Here is a 20930-nt window from a genome sequence, read left to right on the forward strand (position 1 = left end):
TAGACCCTTTTCACAGCAGACATATTGACCCGTCATTGTAGGGAAAGCACAGGTGTATTTTTTAACATTAATGATGGCTGCATTCCACTCAGGGGAAGTCTTGGCAGTGTGCATGCTGGCTCACTTCAATATCTTACTGGAACACTTAATGGAACCAAGCCATTGTTAATGTTATCAATTTCACCTGTGCTTTTCCAACTATTAAATGTCAAAATGTCTGCTATGTGTGCTATACACACACACACACACACACACACACACACACACACACACACACATATAGGGGGAGACTAGGGGGAATTGTAACTTTTTTCCCCCTTTTTTTGTCATAACTCAAAAACCTCTTGAGCTATTTGAATAAAAAGTAGATTTTAAATAGAAGAGCTGTACCTGTGTTCTACTTGATAGTCTACTATGTACATACATGAGTTATAAGATTTCACTTTATGTAGGCTGCTGTTAGTTTTTCTGAATCTAGTGTATATTAATACATAGCCCACTTTAAAATGACTGAATATAAATATGGATTATGTTAATGCATAATTTGTATGAAATCCATAAGATTGTTGGTTATACTTCTCTGATTTTTAGAATCAATTGTATGTTTTGTTTGTAATTGTCTAGTCTGTTGTCATGTCTTTGATGTATATATATATATATATATATATATATATATATATATGATTATTATTATTATTATGGCTAGAAACAGTGAAGCTAACAGATAGATCGATGGAAGATACTTTATTTTGACAAAGATATGAAAGTTTATTAATAAGACAGTTTTAAATTTAGACAGTGTGTTGAGAGAGGTCTGTAGATGAAAAAAACTTTCATACCTCTAAAATGAGAAAAAAAACTTTTACAAGTGTAAGACATGAATTTATTCTTTGGCAGGCAGAGAGGCATCATAGACCACATGCAGAAAGAGTTTCATGGTTCTATCTCATTTCTGATTGGTGCAACTTGTTATGTTTGCCCCTTACAACTGCCCTCGGTCTGCCCTTCACACACACACACACACACACACACACACACACACACACACAATCGACTCTATACATGGTGCAGATAATTTAGGTTACATGCTCTAAATATGAAAAATAATGTCTAAAAGGTCATTTACAGACTTGATGTCAAATGTGCAGTTTATTATCAAAAATGAAAACAAATCAGGGTGTCTTCACAAAATTGTAACAACAATGGACTGCACACAAATTAATTTCTTTGTGAGATTTTTATTTTAAGCAGCAACTAAATGTGTTCTACATACCGGTTTTAGGTACAAAAATATACATATTTCTAGTTTGCTCTGGAGAAAATTACAATTAAAACTTTTAAAATGCCTCATAAGGCCTGCAACACCAATAAAAATAGCTACATCACTAGCTACAACACTGCTTTGGTATTTATTTACCTTCCTCGGTCAACAAACTGGGCAATTTTACGCCAAAAACCTTGAGGGTGAGCATTAGGCTATATAATAGATTGATACTGAGGATTCAGTGTTCACAGAGAAAGCCCATTGATTATTTCTCCAGTACACTTGTATCTACTATTCGGTTATCATATGTAACAAAACCTAAATTTATGAGCGTTTGTGACTCTGTGACTCCAGCAAAATTAGCATTTCTGATTTAAACGGGTCAGTAAGGTCAATTTAATTGGTTGATTAATTTATTTTCAGTACTGTTGTTGACATTGTTTTCCATTTTCTGGTCACTCTTTCTTACGCAAGTGGATGTATATGACCCCACTGAGCAGCAACAAGGGGACACACACCCAGGCCAGGATGAAACAGTAGCCAAAGCGCCCTGATGTCAGCTCTCTGGAGTCCTGAAGGATTTCTTTATTGTGTAATGTGTAGATGAGAGTGGCAGAAAAGGCAGTCAGCCCTAAAAAGAAAAAAGAAAAAAAAGAAAAAGTGATTGTTTTAGGACTGGGATGTCTGGAAAAGTGTTAATATTTAATATGTGTAACCTGATTCATTTCATACGCATATTGATTAATACCATACACAATAAAATGATATCAACAACCACACCCTGGCCACCTGTACATGTCGTACAAAACGTGGGCAAAATAACATGAATACATCACAATATACCAACTTTTTGTTAAAACAGTGTCACAGAAAAGTTCACATATGTAATGAATGCAAAACTGTGGCAGTGTTTCAGTACAAACTAGAGGTCTATGTCACTTTTATTGCGGGTTTGCCATAATGGGCCTCAGATGTATACCTGATGCAGACTTCTAAAATCTTAATATGATGCAGTTAAGACTCTCATTTAAAAAATACCTATGACGAAAAGAAACAATATATCTTTATATATTTTATCACTTACTCCCTTTACTGCCATAAAACATGTTTTTGCAATTGCCTGTTTTTGAGAAGACAGATTATGTGTTCTGTTGGTCATGCCATCGTGTGTTACATCAAAAGACCTGGATATCCTTTTCACAGTAAATATAGGCTCATATAGACTGCATGCATGTTTTGTTTTTTGTTTTTTTTAAATAAAGGCCTCGGTTTCATGTCCCCCAAAGAGCACAAATGTTTCAGGGATATGTATTATGCAAGTTTGTACCAGTTCAGCCATCAGAAAGAATAAACTGAAGTTACAGCCAGTACTCACTGACTACAACATGGTTTAAATGTTTTCTGTCACTTGCAGTACAAAATGATATTTAAAAGCAGGGCTACAAAGTTGGCCCTGGTTCTTTCATTTATTTGTATTAGGTTTTTTCTACCAACAAGTTCTTGTTCTTTATATACCTAAAATATAGCGGGCCCAATCTCCAAATAGCATAAAGGCTAACCATGGACTTGGATCATGTGCCTCCACTCTCAGTTTGCCAAAACAAGTGTCACCCTTTCCAAATATTTTCATCATACAGAGGCATGTCGGCGGCACAAATCGTTACACCCTGCTGTTACCTGCAAAGACTTGACATAGCCCGGTGAAGTAGAAGAGTCCGCCCTTAGACATGGTGAACAGCTGACCCAGGAACACCAAGAAGGAGACGGAGGAGAAGACCACTGCAAGAACCATCAGGACCTGCACTGCCTTGAGCCACTCTGAGAAAGCATGAAGACATTTCCACATCTAAAAAACAGTCATAGTTCTCAAATTTGGGAGAGAAATGTTCACATGTGGAGGTATTCAAATTAAATCATTGCTCACCAGTTTCCTTGGAGGACGCACACAACCAAGTTCCTGTGAAGTTGTCAAACCTGCAGTTGTACCACAGATCTGAGTTCTCCATGCCATCCCACACCCACCAGGACTGTAAAGACAGATTAGACACGATCCATGAAATAAAAACATTACTGCCAACAAACACCATGTCCTGAATGTGTCTATTACCTTTTCCATGGTGGCGATAAACAGCATTGCTAGTGTGATGAGATGCAGCAGGGTCACAAACATAAGGAGGTATGCCATTTTCAATTCTCTGCCAAAAAAATCCAAAACTGTTTAAACATAGGCTTCCTGAGCATCCAACATTACAGTGAGCAAGAAAATAGTGTGTGCCCAATTTAACATGTTTACTGGTTCCACTGTGAAAATCAGTGTTGGGGAACTTTCCTGTTTTGCTTTGAAACATAAAGTGGAAAATGTGAGTAGCTGAACAGAGCATACTCTGTGTTGCGTAAGACCACGCTTCAAAACAGAGTGCCATGAGTTATTTCTATAACTTCTCTTTGACTGGCCTGTGTGTTGCCAAAGCACAGCAAACCTACAGATGGGTGGGTCTGCTGAAATCTAAACAGTTCCAAAATATTTACCCAATTTACCTCTGGATTGTTTTTATTTTTATTTTATTGCGTAGGGTAAACAGGGTGTAATTTGGATTTAAATAAAGCTGCTCTACTTATAAATAACCTAGAGAAAATACAAGTCTAAGGAGAAGTCTGTCATTTTTCAAAGTTATATGATAATGTATGTGCTGTACAGTCACAGTGCAAAAGCAAACATCGAAGACAGTAATTTTAGTTCACAATGAGGACACAAGCAGTGAAAGAAAAAAGAAATGATCTGTGTAGATTGTTATCTGTTGGAAAGCTCCATTTGGGTGGGCGGTGGACTCACAATTACATTCAAATTATGTCATTACGCTAGATTTCATCCATCATGTTTAAGTCAATAAAAGGTAAACATTCAGTTAAATAAGTTTAAAAACAAGCCAAATTGATTTCCTGACAATTTGGCTTGTTTTATTTGCTTATTTATTTGCTTATTGCATTTTAGTGCAATACGCAAATAAAAATACACACAAAAATATATTGAGTAACATTTTCCTGTGTTGCAGTATTGTTAAAATATCTTTCTATGGCACACAAAATATATTTTAATGCCATGTCTTGTTGCTACCTATGACCTTTTTTTAAGCTTGTGTTATAAGTACATGCGATGTAAGAATCACTGTAATGGCATATTTGTGTTAAAAATAACTGGAACCAGTATTTACACAAGACATTCATTAAAATCATATGAAAAAGTCAAGGATTCATCCACTCACCTTAGGTATTGACCGTTCCCCTTGAAAGAGATCTTATAAGTAGCTCCACCGCTCTACAACATTGTGCCCCTCTTTGGTGGTCCTCTCCTTTCCAGTCTCACCACACCCCCCTTATTTTTTCTGCCACTCCATCCAAATTTTCCAAGGAGAACGCCCATTTCCTCTGCGCAGAACAGAGCTCCCTTTTTGCTCTGCCTTGTAGTCCCTCAGTACAACATCACCACCTAAAAAAGACTGAAATGGGACACACCCATGGGCAGCAGAGGCACATAAAAACCACATGAAAAACCTTCTTGTAAACAGTGCATTTGGAATGCTCTCATTTTTGGCATAATGACCATTCTTCCATATCTCATCCATTCATGATCCCGGTCTTGTTAGGGCAGATATGAAAAATAAACACATAGCTGCAACATAACTCACATTTCTACAGGAGAACATAATGAGTATTCAGAGTGCACCAGTCACACAGAAAACCTCTGGGTGGGACACACCAAGTAAATACGACTGAGTTTATATACTGGGGTCAGTGGAGGTCACAGAAAAACGAATTATGAAGCTTTAAATCACCAATTACACAATAACATCTAAGGGACTGTACTATACTTGTCATAGGAAGGGGTGGCTGCGATGTCACTCCTTTTTTTTTTTAATCTTGACCCTCCCTGAAGCTACATGTAGGACTATTGTAGTGTCCCTGAGTAACTGAGGGAAAACACACAACCATCAATCATTTTAAATGAGTTATTTTCATGGCTTAGTTGCACATTTTGTGCCTGTTTTTACAGTTTCCGGCTATGTGAAATTGTGTAATTTTGGCGTTTTTTTAAAGAAAACACATATTTCAAGCCTCCAGTGGGATTTGAGGTTTAGAGGTAATTTAAAAATAAATACCAAATGCAAGTCCCTCTCAGGTGCTTGAAAAATTATTTGACATGCCTCCTCCATTTTGGACCACCCCCTTCCCTCCTATAAATAAAAAACAGTTCCTAAATTGGGTTTAAACAAAAAGAAAAAACAAATAAAAGAAAGAAAGACAGAGAAATAAGTATATGAATGCCTTCATCTCTCCATTAATCTGAGAAACATATAATTTCAAAATATATTATATGAGAAGAACGAGCTAAATGCTAAAATGATGACAAAATTCTAATATTAATTTTGATATTTCACCTCCCACAAGGAAAAGGCTGATGTTTGTCGCCCCCTGGTGTTTATAATCATGAATTAATAATACATGTTTCATCAAAACCAATGTCCAGAGTAAATACAGCATCATGTAAATAAAAGCAAAATAATAAAATAAAAGCAAAATGTATATGCACAGTAAAGATCTACCACAATTAGGTTTATATACACGTCGCTGCTGATTGGGTACACCTCTAAACACCCAACAGATGGGAGAAAAAAATACCTAAAAGGCCATTGCACACCGTTTCACACTGTTTCAATGAAACATGTCCTTCAGTCCATAGCAAAACATTGCACATCGTTCTGCAATTGAACATACTTAGGGACGGAGTTTCAATCATCATAAAACCACAATGCACTGTGAACATGGAAACATGAAACATACTACAATACACATACTTCAGTACATATACAATAATACAGAGATACTTTCCTAATGGATTGTCCCCCGGATTCTCTGAATGGTACGGTCCGTTGCCTAGGTGCTACTAGAAGCCAATTCACTCCGCCACGCCTGTCCTTAGCACTTAGCTTTTTTGTCGCCTTTACGTCTTGAAAGGTGAGTAAAAGTTTAACCTCACACTGCACACTCAGCTCCACCACTGCAAAGAAATTAGCGTTTAAGCAGGGACCCTCGGACACAATAACGAAACCCTTACGGCGTCCATCAGTTGCTGCCAAGCGGTCACTGGAGAAAGCTATGGCTACCGTTAGCGAGCTAGCGTTAGCTGAATGTTAAGTATACTGCGATAACTTTGGAGCTAACTTTGCTAACTAGCTAGCGGGTAGACCCTGAATTGGGACACAACTACAGTTGTCATTGTGGGATGTGTACTGGGGTAATAGCACAACGTGGTTCGCAAATTAGTTATTATTAGTTAACCACATCTTACTGAGTAGTGAGCTTGCGTGGCCAGAAAGGAATGCAAGTGGCTGCTGTGCTACAAAAACCCTCCTTTGCTCCTCCTCGTCAGACATTTTGGGAAGAGTAGTTAGCAAGAAAACAAATATTTTTAACCTGACAGGGAAGTCGTTGCATATTGGGAATATCATTATCAGCACTGTGCACATTGCAGGTCATCACTTGTAGTTTAGATGTAGCTGCTAAATGCATAATTCCCAAATGCATGGCAGGAAAACGCTGGCTGCAATAGATATGTTACCCGCATTGCTGTCTGTGTTAAAAGATACCATGATTACACTACAACAGATAAAATATAGCTAATCATCTTAAAGTTTTGCATAGCCTCGGGTGATGCGGTGTAACTCAGCTTTTACAATGGTGTGTGCCTTTCTAAACTAGGTAGGTAACGAGGTAGCTAATCCCTAAACTTGTGACTGCAGGCAGGTCCAAACATGACTTTAAAGCATTGTTCTAAAGTATCCGATGTTTTACAGGGCAACTGGAGGACAAGAGATGTCAAGGATGTATTGCAACAACAATGGGGGTGATGAAGTTTGAGTACATGCTGATCTTAGCCACATCATTGCAAACTGAGCCGTGCTTTGTTGGATACCATGTAGGCTAAATTGTTTTGGATCAGTACTTTCACCACTGAGGAAAAGGTTCATCATTCACAGATGCAGCTTCATCAAACTTAACGTATGACCATGGATCATGAAGAGGTAACCATCATGACTCTTAATTTGCTTGCAGATCACCAAGTCAATGTGCTTTGTGCTTTGTCCCAGAAATATTTGATTGCACTTGTGAACAAGTCAAGTTGTGACATTGTTATTCTGATTATGTTTTTTTTTATTCACTGGCCACATTCATACTTTGTCATCTTTACAAGCATAAGTTACTTTAAAATTAAAGATGTACATGCAAAAGCGGCTGTGAGAGTGAATAAATATTGCACCCTTAGCCAACATTCATCAGTATTAGGATTGTGGTCGAAAGCCATTTACTCCACAATGACAAGAGCATAGACTGATTGCTGTGATGTTTAAGGACAACAGGAACGTGAGACCTGATACTTAGCAATATGTAGCATGTTGTTGGAGCAGCTTCTGGAGTAGTTTAACTGCTGCACAGGGGGCTTGCTCAGGTTACAAGTCCCACAAAGTACAGTATTGAATTCAGCAACAGGTGTTTAGTGCTGGCATGCCACGCTGATGTTGTGTCCCTCTCCTGTGTGTGACAGACAAACTGATCAGGTTACAGTATGACTGACAACCTTGATGTTGAACACTTTTGTTAATGCTGTAGTTTGCAGGATAGTTTTCTCAGGTCATTGTTTGGCAAAAGTAAGCCATACAAATGAACAAAAGTGAGAATATTTTGCTTATTTCATTGCAGGTGTCGTAGCATGTGCATATTAAAAAAAGAAATACAAAAGTTAAGGAACTATGAGAATAAGGAGATTTAGTTAATGACACTAAGTTATATATACTGTATGTTATTCTATGACTAACAAATCTTTGACATGGAGTGTAATGCCAAGGCTATTCATTCACAGACAAGCTTAAATTGCGGATACCTCTTGATTCATCACAGTACTTGCTAGTATTTAATTTTATAAAATCAGTCAAGCTGCATATCAACATAATAGTTTAAAACATTCAGCTCCTCCTCTGGGTTCTCAGGTGCGGACAGAGCTGGACCAGATATCTGTGCGGCTTCAGGAGGATGGGTTACCTCCAGGAGCCAGTATGGAAGAGCGGCAGCGTCACCTGTGGCAGCAGCTGCTCACCAGGGAGGCAAAGCTTCAGTCAGCCACACAAGAGCTGCAGACCTTACGTACCCAACAGGCCAATGAGATGAAAGAGGTGAATATTTTGGATTCTTTGGAGTTTATCTTCACCAACTGTTAACTGGCACAGTCCTCTTGGCCCTGATTGTGTTCCTAGCTTCCAGTTTATAATGGCATGCTCTTCATTCTCATTGCAACTATAGATACATTTAAGAGCTGTAGCCTATGACTTTGTCCCTGCCAGTTACACAAAGTGGTATTTCAGTCACAGATGAATTACTTTTGGATTTCTCTCTTTTTGTCTGACAGGTGGAGAGCTATGTTGCTCATATTCGTGGGCTGCTGGAGGAGCGCGAGTGTCTGACTTCAGAGTATGAGAAAGACAATGAACACTTGCGACAAGAGCTTCATCAGATCAGACAACAACAAGGTGAATTCGGTGCAAATGTAGTGCAGTGTTGGCATTCTTTCAAATTTAAGCCTAGCCTGGTTCCCCAGAGCCCCTGAGCAAGATATTTCATACACACAACAGCTTACAATCCCTCTTTGCCTTGAGTGTACTAGAATCATGCCTGTTAATATATTAAAACATGCACTCTCATACACTCACTTAATTGATTGCACTTGTGACAATTATCTAGTGCTACTCTGATTGCCTAGCACCTGACATCCAGCTTGGTATCTGTGAGATGCCACTTGTTTTTACATGACCCGATGAAGACTTTGTGGTGAAACACACAGGCGTCAAGCCCATTTGTTAAAAGCTTTTTAACTTTTGTAAAACAGCGGGCCTTGGATTTTTTTGGTTTTGATTTATTTTCAACAGAAAAAAAACCAAGTTGAACCTGTCCCACTTTTTCTGGTCATTTTTGTCCTTGAATCCAAACAGCACCTGTTTTTGAGACCTACACATGTGAAGCAGCCCTCCTCTGACAAACCTTTTTATATAAACTCTGAGTTAGGTTTTTATTCGTGTTTATGCTCCTTCCATAAAACAATACACATGCACTATTTTGTTGTTTCTCTATCTTGTCTTCAGTGTTATTTTAGAGTCCTGTCAAAAAAAAAAAATTCTGACTGGTGTAAACTCCCCCCTTTTCCAGAGAGTCAGAGCAAGGAACTGGCTGAGATGTTGGCTCAGGAGGACCTTGGTGAGATGGGCTTGACCAGCCCCAGTGAGCAGGTGGCGTACTTGCTGGTGGAGAGGGCCACACTTCTGGAAAGGCTGGAGGCAGCTGAGAGGAGACTGGAGAGTCAGAGCCTCACAGGCAACTTTAGGGAAGTCCACCACCAGGTAAAGGTCCTACAAACATAGGAGGACTGTTCAATTACCTCAGAATCTCAGTTTGTCTTCTTTGCAGGAAAGGTACCAATCACATCAATTTTGCAATTTTCTTACGACTAATAAAGTTTGTTCTGAGGTGTAGTTCATGTTTCATCACGTGAACTATAAACGTAAAGCCTCCAATGAATGTTGACTGCCTCTACCATCTTAAACAATGAATGTACAGTCTGAAGTCATTGAATTTTCAGATTAGCTTTCCAAAGGCAAATACAGAGACCAAACATGGTTAGGTGTGTCTCTGTCTCTCTGTGACTGTTTGACAGGAGCATATCTGCCACACAATGGGGGAGGAGCTACGGCAGCAGAGAGAGGATATGCAGAAAACCATAGATAACATGGCGAAGGTGAGGTCACTGTCATTGTGCCTTGGCTGAGTTACAGGTCTGTAAGACTTCAGGTAGATTTAACTTTTGTGAAGAAAAGAAAAAGCTAATTATTGCAGAGAAAAGACGGAGACAACACGTGATAGTTATGTAGTGTCCGTTGTGATTCTGCACACATGGGTCTTTCCTCTCAGCAGTGTTCATCCCAGAGTCCATGGAAGAAGCTGTTTGGGCTGCGAAGGTCTGGTCAGAGCAAACACAATATCACCCCTGTAGGTTTCCACCTCACGGCTTCTACTAACTCAGTCACTAACACACTGATGTTGTGATATCGAGGGCGTCACTGGCTTGTTTCACAGTGGTGCTACTTTTTGAGACACATTTCAAACCGATGACATACCTTGATATCCGCATGACCACTATGATGCAGACGCTTGTCTCAGTATCACATCTGTGATGTAATGTAATTTTCTAACAACGGATGAGTGCTCGAAACGGGTGGAACAGTAACAGCATGTCACAGGTAACAGCATGTGTACTGTCCCAGTGGGTTCTCTATGCAGGTGATTGTTGACATGTAAGATGACAGCTCATCTCTCTCGCTCCTTTCCCAGCTTGCAGTGATGATGAGTCTCAGCGTCTGAATGCATGTCTCCTGCAACAGCATGACGGGCCATTTGCATCTCTATTCTGGCTACCAGTATTCGTTCCTGCTGCACTCCTCCCACTCTTACCATCCATGCTTTACTCTTTCACATCAGGCCCACAGTGAGCAGATTTCCCAGGAGCGAAATGAGCGCCAGCGACTGGAGCGGGACCTCGAAGAGGCGTCTAGGAGGCTGGCAATGGCTCACCAGGATATCCGTAGACTCACCAATGAGCTGGATGCTGCCAAAAACAACAACCTAGACCCATGTGGTATGTTGCAATGACTTACAGTATGAATCCCACAGAGAATTACAAGTCTGTGTTAGATTTTGATGTGATTTCTTCTTGTGGTTTCTTTATACTTACAGTTTTGTACATTGGTTTTGCACATTATTGCAGAATCAAGTGGTTGTAGGAAACATAAACATGATCAAAGTTCAATGACCAGCATATGAAAAGAAATGTTTTAAAAAGCACAAATGAACAGTAAGTATATTTTCTGCTTTAAAGAACTAAAAAAAAATGCTTTTAATTTTAGGACCTGAGCTCCAGGGAACCGTCCAAGAAGTAGAGAACCTGAGGAAGGAAGTGAACAAACTGAAACACTGTGGTGAGACAGATTTCGATGTGAATATAAAAACTGCCATTTAGTGAGTAGCTTTAACACCAGCCACAGTGTTTGAAGATTTTATTTTACTATTCCAAAGTTCTAGTTGGCTTGAGAGTTGTTCAAATGAATGGGCGGATATGAATTGCCAGTAGGGTTGGATATTGTTTGGATATTACAGATTCTGTTGTGCTCAGGAAAAGGAAAAATATAATTAATTTCAATCTTTCACATTAATTTTGATGCATATAAATGTAATTGATTTAGAAAGAAATTATGTCTGGAAACGCTATCTGATTAGGAAGTTAATTCACTTACTATTGCTTTTACATGCTCCTCTCCTTTGGCTTTCACATCTGACAATTGCATTTAGTTACTCCTCTTATATTCTTACCATGCTGGAGCAAAATGTTAGATTGTGTTAGTAGTAGAAATATTTTCCCTATACCTTTCACCCACAGTGATAGTGGTTTGACTGAGCCAAATCTTATCCATCCATGGTCTGATAGTACATTTAGCAAGTAAAAGTATAAGTAAGTGTAAATGTATCTTTGAGCAAAGCTAAAGGTGGACAATAAAGTTTATCAATCTATCCATCTAATCTCATAATTATAACAGTGCACAGAGTCACTAATGTAACACTAGTTCTAACAGAGAGCCCTATTAGGAAAAACAAGACAGAAAAAAAATTAAATGTCATGTCTAATATACACTTAGATAGATATTCGTGGTCACCACATATACATATTTATCATTTTAAATATTCACACATTAGTGCTCACTGTTTTAATATTACTGTATTTCTATTTTCTATTTTTACATACTTTGTGCTGGTACTTATTTATACTTGCTATATCAATAAAGTATTTATGATTCTGGTGGTTTTGTCTCTTCACAGATATGGTGGAGCTGCAGCGAGCCAAAGAGCAAAATGACAGACTAGATGTTGAGAACCGAGCTCTGAGGGAGAGAGTCCGCACTGTAGAGTCTGAAAAGAAAAATCTCCTGGACCAGGTTGGTATTCTGCTGATGTCTTAACTGAAATAAAAGCTCAAAATGTTGTTTCAGCAGCTTGACGTTGATTGGTGTTGCATTTGTCCAGTTGGCAATAAAAGATGCAGAAGAAGATGTCATAATCAAAGACGATCAAAAGGACAAGAGCTTTAGCAGTGAACCACAAAACATTGTGTCTGCCTCATCAGCCCAAGAAAAGGATTCCATTCACAAACGGTAAATACACTAATTTTATCCTGATTAACCATGTGACAAGTTATTGTTGACATTCTTTAAGACTATTTTTATTTCAAACATCTTCATATTTTGCAAGGTGTCATGAGGCGATGGAAGATGGGCTTGTACAAATGAGGGAGCTGCAACGGCAAATCCAGAGGCTACGCAAGGAACAGGAAGAGCTGGAGGAGAGGAACGAGGAGCTGGAAGCGCTGCTGGGGGAGGCCCAAAATGCCAGTAAAGGGGAGAGGCATCGCCACGAGGGAGAACTGGAGGGACTGCACAGAAGGGTAATGAGTAGCACTGAATTAATGCTCAATAAGTCATTTACTCAACTGGTTGAAGAATTCATGACTTTTTTTTAGTCTTTGACCAGAAGAACAGTTTTTAAAAAAACTTGTTTAAACAGGTTTCCTGAAACTTTAGCTCAAACTCTCAAAAATCTAAATGCAAAATTAAAAATTAACCATCTGTCAAAACTTCACAGATCTCTGGCAAAAAAATAAGAAAAAAACAAAAAACATGCTCTCTTTAAAAACTGATTCTTTCCACCATGACGACACACACAGATATGATATGAATATCTCTGAGGTCATAGTTCTGTTTTTTTGTACATATACAATTGAGATAAACTTTAACTTGTCAATGCAGATCAAAAGTCTGGAGGCTGAGCTGAAGAAGCAGGATGTCCCAGAAAAAATACTGAAGAACGGAGAAGAAGTTAAAACCACTGAGTCCTACTTACAGCTGGTAAGTCACCCATGACTTTTCAGTATCATTAAGGTTTCTTTTGTGTTAATTTCTCAGCAGCTTATTAACGCAGCAAGAAAGCTATGGCCCATGACCACCTCAGCTACACAGATTCAAAAAGAACCCAAAGAGGTGTAATCCTAATGTTTTAAATGTTATGATAAAATGAGTTTTAATTCTTTATGTAACGATAAGCAGCAACTGGACGATAACACAGATATGGCCATCCATCTGTGCCACATTAAGAATAAATTGTTTTACTGTACTGTATCATACTATCCTCTCAGATTGACATATGAAAAAAATGTGAAAAAGAGGTAGAAACTTAAAACTTTTCATATATTTGTATGTATATAAATGCTTTTTGTTCTTCTGTCACCATGTGTGAAGCACCTAAGAGACAGCAGCCAGGAGAGACTGGCTCTGCTCGAGGCTCGTCTTACTGAGGAGAAGGACTGGAGGAAACAACTGGAAGTAGACCTCAATGCTGCACAGGCTGCCCTAAAAAAAGACAAGGAGGTAAAAACCATGTGACGTTTAATTTGCAGCTCAAGAGCTTCCTGAGGCAAATAGTTACTAATGTATTTATTTTTTAAAAGTACAATATTTACAAAATAAGAATTATAAGCTGTTAAGAAACGGTATCAAATTCCCTCACTCTCTACACCAAAGGCCCTGCAGATTGCTGAGCGAGAGCTGAAGAAGCTGAGACTTGAGGTCAACAGCCTTCAGACTGAATGCCAACAAGGGAAAACACTCATCAAGAGCCTCACACAAGTCAAAGGGGAAAAAGCAATCCTGGAGGAAAAGGTTTGTTGATTTTCTTAGTCTGCATGCAATTTGTTGACTTTGTTGAATCTTGGTCCGTCCTTTTCTCATGAAACTGGGGAAAAAACATTCTTGTGAAGGGGAGAAGTGATAATTGAATGCAAAGAATGCATCAAAATAAATTTGACGACATTTAATAAACGGACATGTATTCACAGCATGTGTCAATTCAACATTTTAAACAACAGCAGAGGAGGACTGGCACAAAAAAAGGAATCAGACTGAGGTCTGTATTTCAGAAATCTGTATTACACATGTTGCAGGCCTGTGCAGACAGTGGAAAAAATGTGCAAAAATGCATGGAGTGCCAAAGTGCAAACGTTTCACTCAATCTTGGACTTTCCTCAGTGCAGAATGAAGCATGCATACTGGTTTACCACACGCATAGGCTGCTCATACAGGTGCACCTACTCAGTCATCAGGAGCTTGAATACACACACAAGGTCAGTTAACAGGTCAAGTCATGGCTCAGCAACAAAAACATGGTCTCAAACAAGTGCTGCTATATATTCTTACAATGATGGAATACAAACTGGAAATGGAGCCAATTGGTGCAAGGAGACAACAAAAAAAATCACAAAAAGCAAGTCATGTCTAATTCTTCATTTAAACCATTTGGGTGGTGTTTTTAGGTAAGAAATAAATATGTATATATCTATATATATATATCAAGGCACAGCTCATTTCATGCCTACCACTCAATTGGACATGTACCCCACTAAAATGAGTTTCTCTCCATCTTCCTGACAGGTGGCCCAGATGGGTCGCACCCACAGCCGGCTCCAGAGTGAGCTGGAACGCTATAAGGACAGTAACCGCACCCAGGAGGACCAGAAGGAAAACAGGCTTCAGGTTGAGCGGCTGCAGGAGCAGGCTGATCGGCTAACTGCTGAACTCAGCAGCCTCCAGACAGCACACAACGCTTTGAGGTTCTTATCAGTCAAGAGTTCACAGTACAAAAAAGCATTGGCGCTTGCAGTTGTGTTTTTGAATATTCAATATTAGGAGATGAGAGATGGCACTGCTGTAACTGGTACTTCTATCACTACTCCTGGAACACCGGAGCTTACTGGTTTTGCATAAATGTTCATATGTTCCAGGGAGGAGATGGTTTCTGAGCGGCTGCAGACTGCTGAGCTCCAGGCCAAGCTGAGCTCCAGTGTCCAGGAGAAGCTGAAAGCTGAGGGGGAAAGAGAGAGACTACAGCTTGAGATACAGCGCCTCAAAGAGCAGCTCAAGTGGCACCAAGAGCAGATCTCATCTACAAAGGAAGCACTTATTAGCAGCCAGAAGCCTGAATTTCAAACAGCTCACAAAGAAACGAGGCTTAGTCCAGTGGAGAAGACCAAGGATGGGTGCTTTGATCAGGTAACTGGATGGTAACTGTCAGGGTTATTTGGTTTGTAAAAAGGTTCATATGTGAAATCATGTTGTGTGACTGTTGAGTCAGATGTTCAGAAATTGGGGTAACAGTAAAGAAGAGAGAATGTCCTTTAATGCCCTGGTTCAAAGTGTTGCTGTGTAGCCTTTGTGTCCCCACCAGCTAGAAGACTGAAGCTAATCTTAGCCTTTGACCTGCTTGTATAGAAGCCAAGCAGAAAGGGAAATTCCTCTGCTATGATCATGTATGATTCATAGACTATATGTGTGTGTTGTCCTTGTGGCTTTCATGTATGAAGCAGGAGCTCAATCATCTGCAGGCCAAGCTGCTTGAAGAGCGACAGCTTGCCTCTCAGCACCAACTGGCCCTGCAGGCTCAGGTCAATGAAGCCCAGGCACGCGTCAAGGTGTGAATGATCATAACATGCTCATAAAACAGCCAGATAGCCACGCTGTTTCTGTGGTTCAGTTTAAAACCTCTAGTTATCAGTCTCTTTTGTATTCAGTATTTTTCAGTTTATGAATGTCTTTTCACTGCTTTACTTTGGTCTATGCAGCAGCTGCATTATGCCCTCATACTTGAGGCAATAAACATTTTTGATCTATTATCTAATTGGGCAACATCACTGAACTGAATGAAATGACAATTAAGAAAAAGTTTTAAATATTTTGTCGCGCGCTTTTTACAGAATGTGACTCTTGATTAAAAAAGTTCGAGGTCATGTGGGATTGGCTTGATGATTCACAACAGCCACAAAAAATCTTAGCTGAGCCTCCTGCATTTATCTGTTCTCCCCTTCAGCATAAACATTTTCCAAACTTGTTTCTCATTTCCCTCCTCAGTCTCAGGACTCAGTACTGAACCAGAAGGCAGAGGAGGCTAAACAGATGAAGCAGGACCTGCAAAGAGTCCAGGGCTTGTTCACCTCAGCAGAGAGAGAGCTGCGCTATGAGAAGGAGAAAAACATGGACCTGAAGAGACACAACACCCTGCTGGACCAGGAAAAACTCAAGGTTGGTATTTAATTAACAGCACAGTTGGACTTTCCTGAATGCCTCTGACATTTATCACTTAATCATCATCTTAATCACTCGGAGTCACTGAGTTGCCTCACTGTGAATGCTAATTACAGCGAGCAAATGTGAAACTGTAACATAAACCTCAAGGGAAGAAAGGTGCCATACAAAAAGCTGTAATTGTCAGGATAGTTGTCAGCTGGTATTCAGTATCTGGGTTTGTGCTCATGCTCTGTTGGTCCACGTTTTTCCTTCAGCTTTGTGCAGAGCTGAAGCAGGTCCAGACCAAGCTGGTCCAGGTGGAGCAGAGCATTCACTCTCAGGCGTCCGAGTGTGAACGTCAGCAACAGAAAATAAGGGAACTGGAGCTGGAACTGGCACGCAACTCGACAAACCGCAGCACCGCCACCAGTCTGCAGGAGGACCTGCAGGCCGAGAGGGCGCGACTCATTGCTGCTGACAAGAAGGTCAGTGCCGGATTCATCAAAGTCACACAGAAACACAAATAAACTACCGTTCACAAGAAGTTACTGGACTTTTTGCTAAGCAGCTTTAGCATACTGGTTATCCCTGGTTGCTGTTTTAAGCCTTTGAGACGAAGACCCAGGATGATTTTACTCCTAAGTTTCTCCTTTTAGTACAAGATGTGATATTGCAAATAGCCAATTTGAATATATTTTCATACATACTGCATACTAATACATGCAATATGATTTCTGTGACCTAGATAGCCCCTGAGTTTTAATAAAGTTGGTCCTTATCTCAATATTTAGTACGCAGAAGAGGCATTGACAAGGACATGAGTCTTGCCTGTATAAAGATAAAGAGAGTAAAATTTGTTCTGCTTCACATGGCGTAGCTCTTTCTCAGGGTTTATCACCAGCATTATATATAGACTATTTCTGTCAGACACCTTCAGGAAATCCTGGTATACTCTGGAAATGGTTGGCTGCGAGCTCCTGTTATCTGTTAGTGTCACTGAGTGATGCCTGTGGCTCTGTTGTGATGGCAGGTGTTGGAGCTGCAGCAGCAGTTAAAGAGTGCTCAGCACCAGCTGCGTATGGAGGAAGCCCGGGCCGGCGAGAGCAGCCGCCTGGAGAGGGACAGCAGGGATCTGTCTGACACCTTGTCAGCCTTGAGAGCCCAGCAGCAGGAGGAGCACATCACCAGGTCACATAAACTGCAATGCTGCCCAATTTGACTTGGTCCCAGTCGCAGTAATTGTGAAATATCCATCATTACAAGTTTTAGGGCACAATTCTGATACATTTCTATCTATTCTTTGCTCCATTCCTGTCACAGGAAGCTGTTAGAGCAGCGTGAGGAGGAGCTGCAGCAGCAGGTGCGCTCCCTCAGGCTAAAGGAGGCCTCCTTGGCCAGGACAAATGCAGAGCTCAGCCACCGTGCACAGCAGCTGGACACCCGTCTGGCCGTCCTGGAGACTGAGCTTAGCAAGGCCAGAGAAGAGGTAAGGAGCGTTATTCAATAGTATTGATGCATCAGTGGATCGACCGGGGCCTGGAATCGTTTGATTTTCAGCTTTGATCAGTCTCAGATTCAGCCGATTTCTGTGCTGCTCAAATTTACAAGCATGTGCAACACAGTGTGTTCATCATGCGCACAACAGCACACAGCAACTGACCATTGTCACAGCTGCTGCAACCCCTTCTTATTCTCAGGACATCAAATGCTAACACTTTATCATTCCCCCATCAGTTATAGCTCTTAGAAAAAAAACTGCAATTCAAAAAAATTTTAGTTTCACAGCATTCAAATTTGCATTACTCGTCATTTATTAGATGTTGTTTCCGAATTGTTGACTTGAAAAGTTTGTATTTCCTAAGCACAAGTTCTCATCAATTAATAGGAGTAAAATATAAAGTTAAAGTGACCTTGTTTTTTTCAGCGGTTCTGTGTGTAGGAGGTGCTTATTTCAGAACGATGTTAGTACAGTGTGTGACCTCTGTCATGTTATCTCTGCTTTTAATCTTGAGCTGTTTCAAGATTTCAGTAAGTAGCTGCAACCAAGTAAATTCCCACAAGCGAGTGATAGAATCTCCTTTTAATCTCTGAACTTTTGACTGTCACTTTTACAAAGTCAGTATACACATTCCTCTAATTAAACTGCTGTCCATGTTGTCGATATATTTCAATTTTACAGCATCTCAAAATGAATTTTAAATTGAGAATAAAATGTATGTCTTGTATGTGTCCTTCAGGCGAGAGACAGCCAGAAATCAAACCACAGACTGCAGGAGGACTTGATGGCCAGTCAGCAGGAGTGCGACAGACTTCAGGGGGAGCTGCAGCAAGTTCTCCTCCAACTGGACACACATGTCAGGTGAAACACACACACACACACACACACACACACACACACACACACAAATATACATATTTACATCCCAGTAAAATTAACCACATATTTTTTGATCAGATGAATAAAATCACAACACTATCAGTAATTCAGGTGCACAGAAAAGTATTTGCTTTCCCTGAGGTTTATTTCCAAACGCCCAGGAAGTACAACGAGAAGCAGAATCAGCACAAGACCAAGCTGCGTCAGGCCAAGCAGGTTTTTCTCAAGGAGACTGCACAGAGGGATCGTACCATCCAGAAACTGGAGAACGACCTCATGCTGGCCTCCAGCCTCTCACACAAGGTCACACACACAACACAGAATGCCGTCTCACTTCCTTTGCTTCAAAACAGCCCACAAGACACGTTTATTGCGAAGAAATATTTTCAAAAGCATCTCTGTGTCTGTGTATTTTTCCCTGGTGGCTCTCAGGAGAAGGAGAGGATCAATACAGTCACGGAGGAAAACGAGAAGCTTTTGGAGGAGAAGAGGGAGCTGTTGCGGAAGATAAGTGAAGCAGAGGAAATGAGCAGCAACGGCATGAGGACCGCCTCCACTGTCCAACATAGGTATCTCAGTGAATCGCATTAATGAATTACTTTTGACACCTCACACTTGCTGCTGTTTCTTGGATATGGAATCACTGAATGCATGTTAAGTTGACTGAAGTGTCTCTTTTATTTATGTGTTTATAAGGCAAATTTTTGGCCCCTGTCCCTGGTTCGGTTTTGCATCTGAAGAAGTCATAACATATCATCATTACCACGAGTACATTAGTTAAATTAAGAACATAAGAAATAGTGACGTGATCATATAAAAATCCAATATTCACATCACATTACAATTATTTTACACATTCCAAATGTGCGTGTCCTTGTATGTATGTCCCCTAATTCATGGCAATATACGCATGTTTTTGTGCAAGATTTAACACGTGTAAAGTCTTTGTGCTTGCATGTATGTAACCTTTATGAGTTGTTTGTGTATGTTTATCTTTGTGAATCTGTACCTTTATTTGGGTGTAGGTGTCCGTGTGTGTGCGCACGCAAGGACATGATGTGTTTCCCCTTTTCATTTGTCAAATCAGTTTGTTTCTGTTTCTGTTGATAGGGTCAAAGTCTTAGAAGTGGAAAACAGACAACTCCAGGATCGAACCCTGAAACTCTCCAATCAAGTCAGTTCCCTAGAGCGTGCCCTGAGGAACGTCCAGTCGTTCTACAGCCTGGAGGTAACACCAGACAGTACATTATACCTTAATGCGAAATGCTAGCCAAAATTCACAGGTTTTATTTAGATTAAAAAAAGATTCATCCAGCATTAGTGAAGCAAGATGGAGAATTATAAACGTAAGTGTTTGCCGAAATGAGTGACATGTAGCTTCTTCTATTGTATTGAAAACCGTTTTTTTAAAACCATAAATGGTTGAAATGCTCAACAGAATGCCAAGAAAGTGCTTCCCTCTGAAAGTCTCTGCGATGGCTTCCTGCATACATCTACACTAAGGTAAGGCGATTTTGAGCACATCACACACTGATAGATTTATTTATAGGTGAATGCTTATATTTTCTGCCATTTCTCACTGCGTCTGCGTCACCAGTCTGACGTCAGGTTCCTGTGACCCACTGAACATCCTGGACGCAATCTGCCGCGTGAAGGCGGACGGCACTCGAGCATCTGTCTCCACACACCAACCGTCAGAGCAGGGCTACCTGAATCTCACCTCACTGGCTCATGCAGACACCAAAGGCACAGAGGGGAGCTCTGATACCACTGACCAGGTATGAGGTGGAGAATTTTAGGAGGATTACAGTTATAAGCATCTGCCACTTCCACTGGAGACAATAACTAAAAAGCAAATAATCTTTGTTAAAAGCCAGTAATAATAAAAGGGAGCTTCCACTGCAGTTAAGCTCAGGGTGACATCTTTTTTGTATTGTAAAGCAGGTTCTTGTTTGGCTTGCAAGTAATGTTTTTTTGATGCAGGGTCAGCAGGAAAATTTGGGGGATTTGTAAAAAAAAAAAAAAAGCT

General features: G+C 40.2%; 2 protein-coding genes across 4 annotated transcripts; one reads left to right on the forward strand and one right to left on the reverse strand.

The window, feature by feature from the left end:
• Positions 1-1392: 1392 nt before the first annotated feature.
• On the reverse strand, positions 1393-4757 carry LOC121947057 (epithelial membrane protein 3-like). The gene is made up of 5 exons (XM_042491940.1): positions 4528-4757; positions 3372-3459; positions 3189-3291; positions 2942-3082; positions 1393-1895 (listed from the first exon to the last, which is right to left on the reverse strand). The coding sequence occupies exons 2-5, from the start codon at positions 3447-3449 to the stop codon at positions 1720-1722; spliced, it is 498 nt and encodes a 165-aa protein (XP_042347874.1). The 5' UTR covers positions 3450-3459; positions 4528-4757; the 3' UTR covers positions 1393-1719.
• A 2196-nt stretch (positions 4758-6953) lies between these two features.
• ccdc30 (coiled-coil domain containing 30) lies at positions 6954-20810 on the forward strand. Of its 3 annotated transcripts, none has more exons than XM_042491849.1 (28): positions 6954-7021; positions 7117-7344; positions 8308-8490; positions 8724-8844; positions 9518-9708; positions 10023-10103; positions 10277-10354; positions 10844-11000; positions 11269-11340; positions 12236-12351; positions 12440-12567; positions 12665-12857; positions 13219-13317; positions 13708-13836; positions 13990-14127; positions 14896-15074; positions 15246-15513; positions 15825-15932; positions 16369-16539; positions 16800-17009; positions 17555-17712; positions 17845-18010; positions 18762-18883; positions 19063-19204; positions 19334-19470; positions 20012-20129; positions 20340-20404; positions 20499-20810. In XM_042491849.1, the coding sequence occupies exons 2-28, from the start codon at positions 7324-7326 to the stop codon at positions 20683-20685; spliced, it is 3738 nt and encodes a 1245-aa protein (XP_042347783.1). In that variant the 5' UTR covers positions 6954-7021; positions 7117-7323; the 3' UTR covers positions 20686-20810. The 3 variants fall into 3 exon arrangements, with proteins under 3 accessions (XP_042347783.1, XP_042347784.1, XP_042347785.1); XM_042491850.1 differs by having other exon boundaries at positions 15828-15932; XM_042491851.1 differs by having other exon boundaries at positions 10280-10354.
• The last annotated feature ends 120 nt before the right edge of the window (positions 20811-20930 follow it).

The sequence above is a fragment of the Plectropomus leopardus genome, chromosome 8 (assembly GCF_008729295.1).
Source record: "Plectropomus leopardus isolate mb chromosome 8, YSFRI_Pleo_2.0, whole genome shotgun sequence".
NCBI lineage: Eukaryota > Metazoa > Chordata > Actinopteri > Perciformes > Serranidae > Plectropomus > Plectropomus leopardus.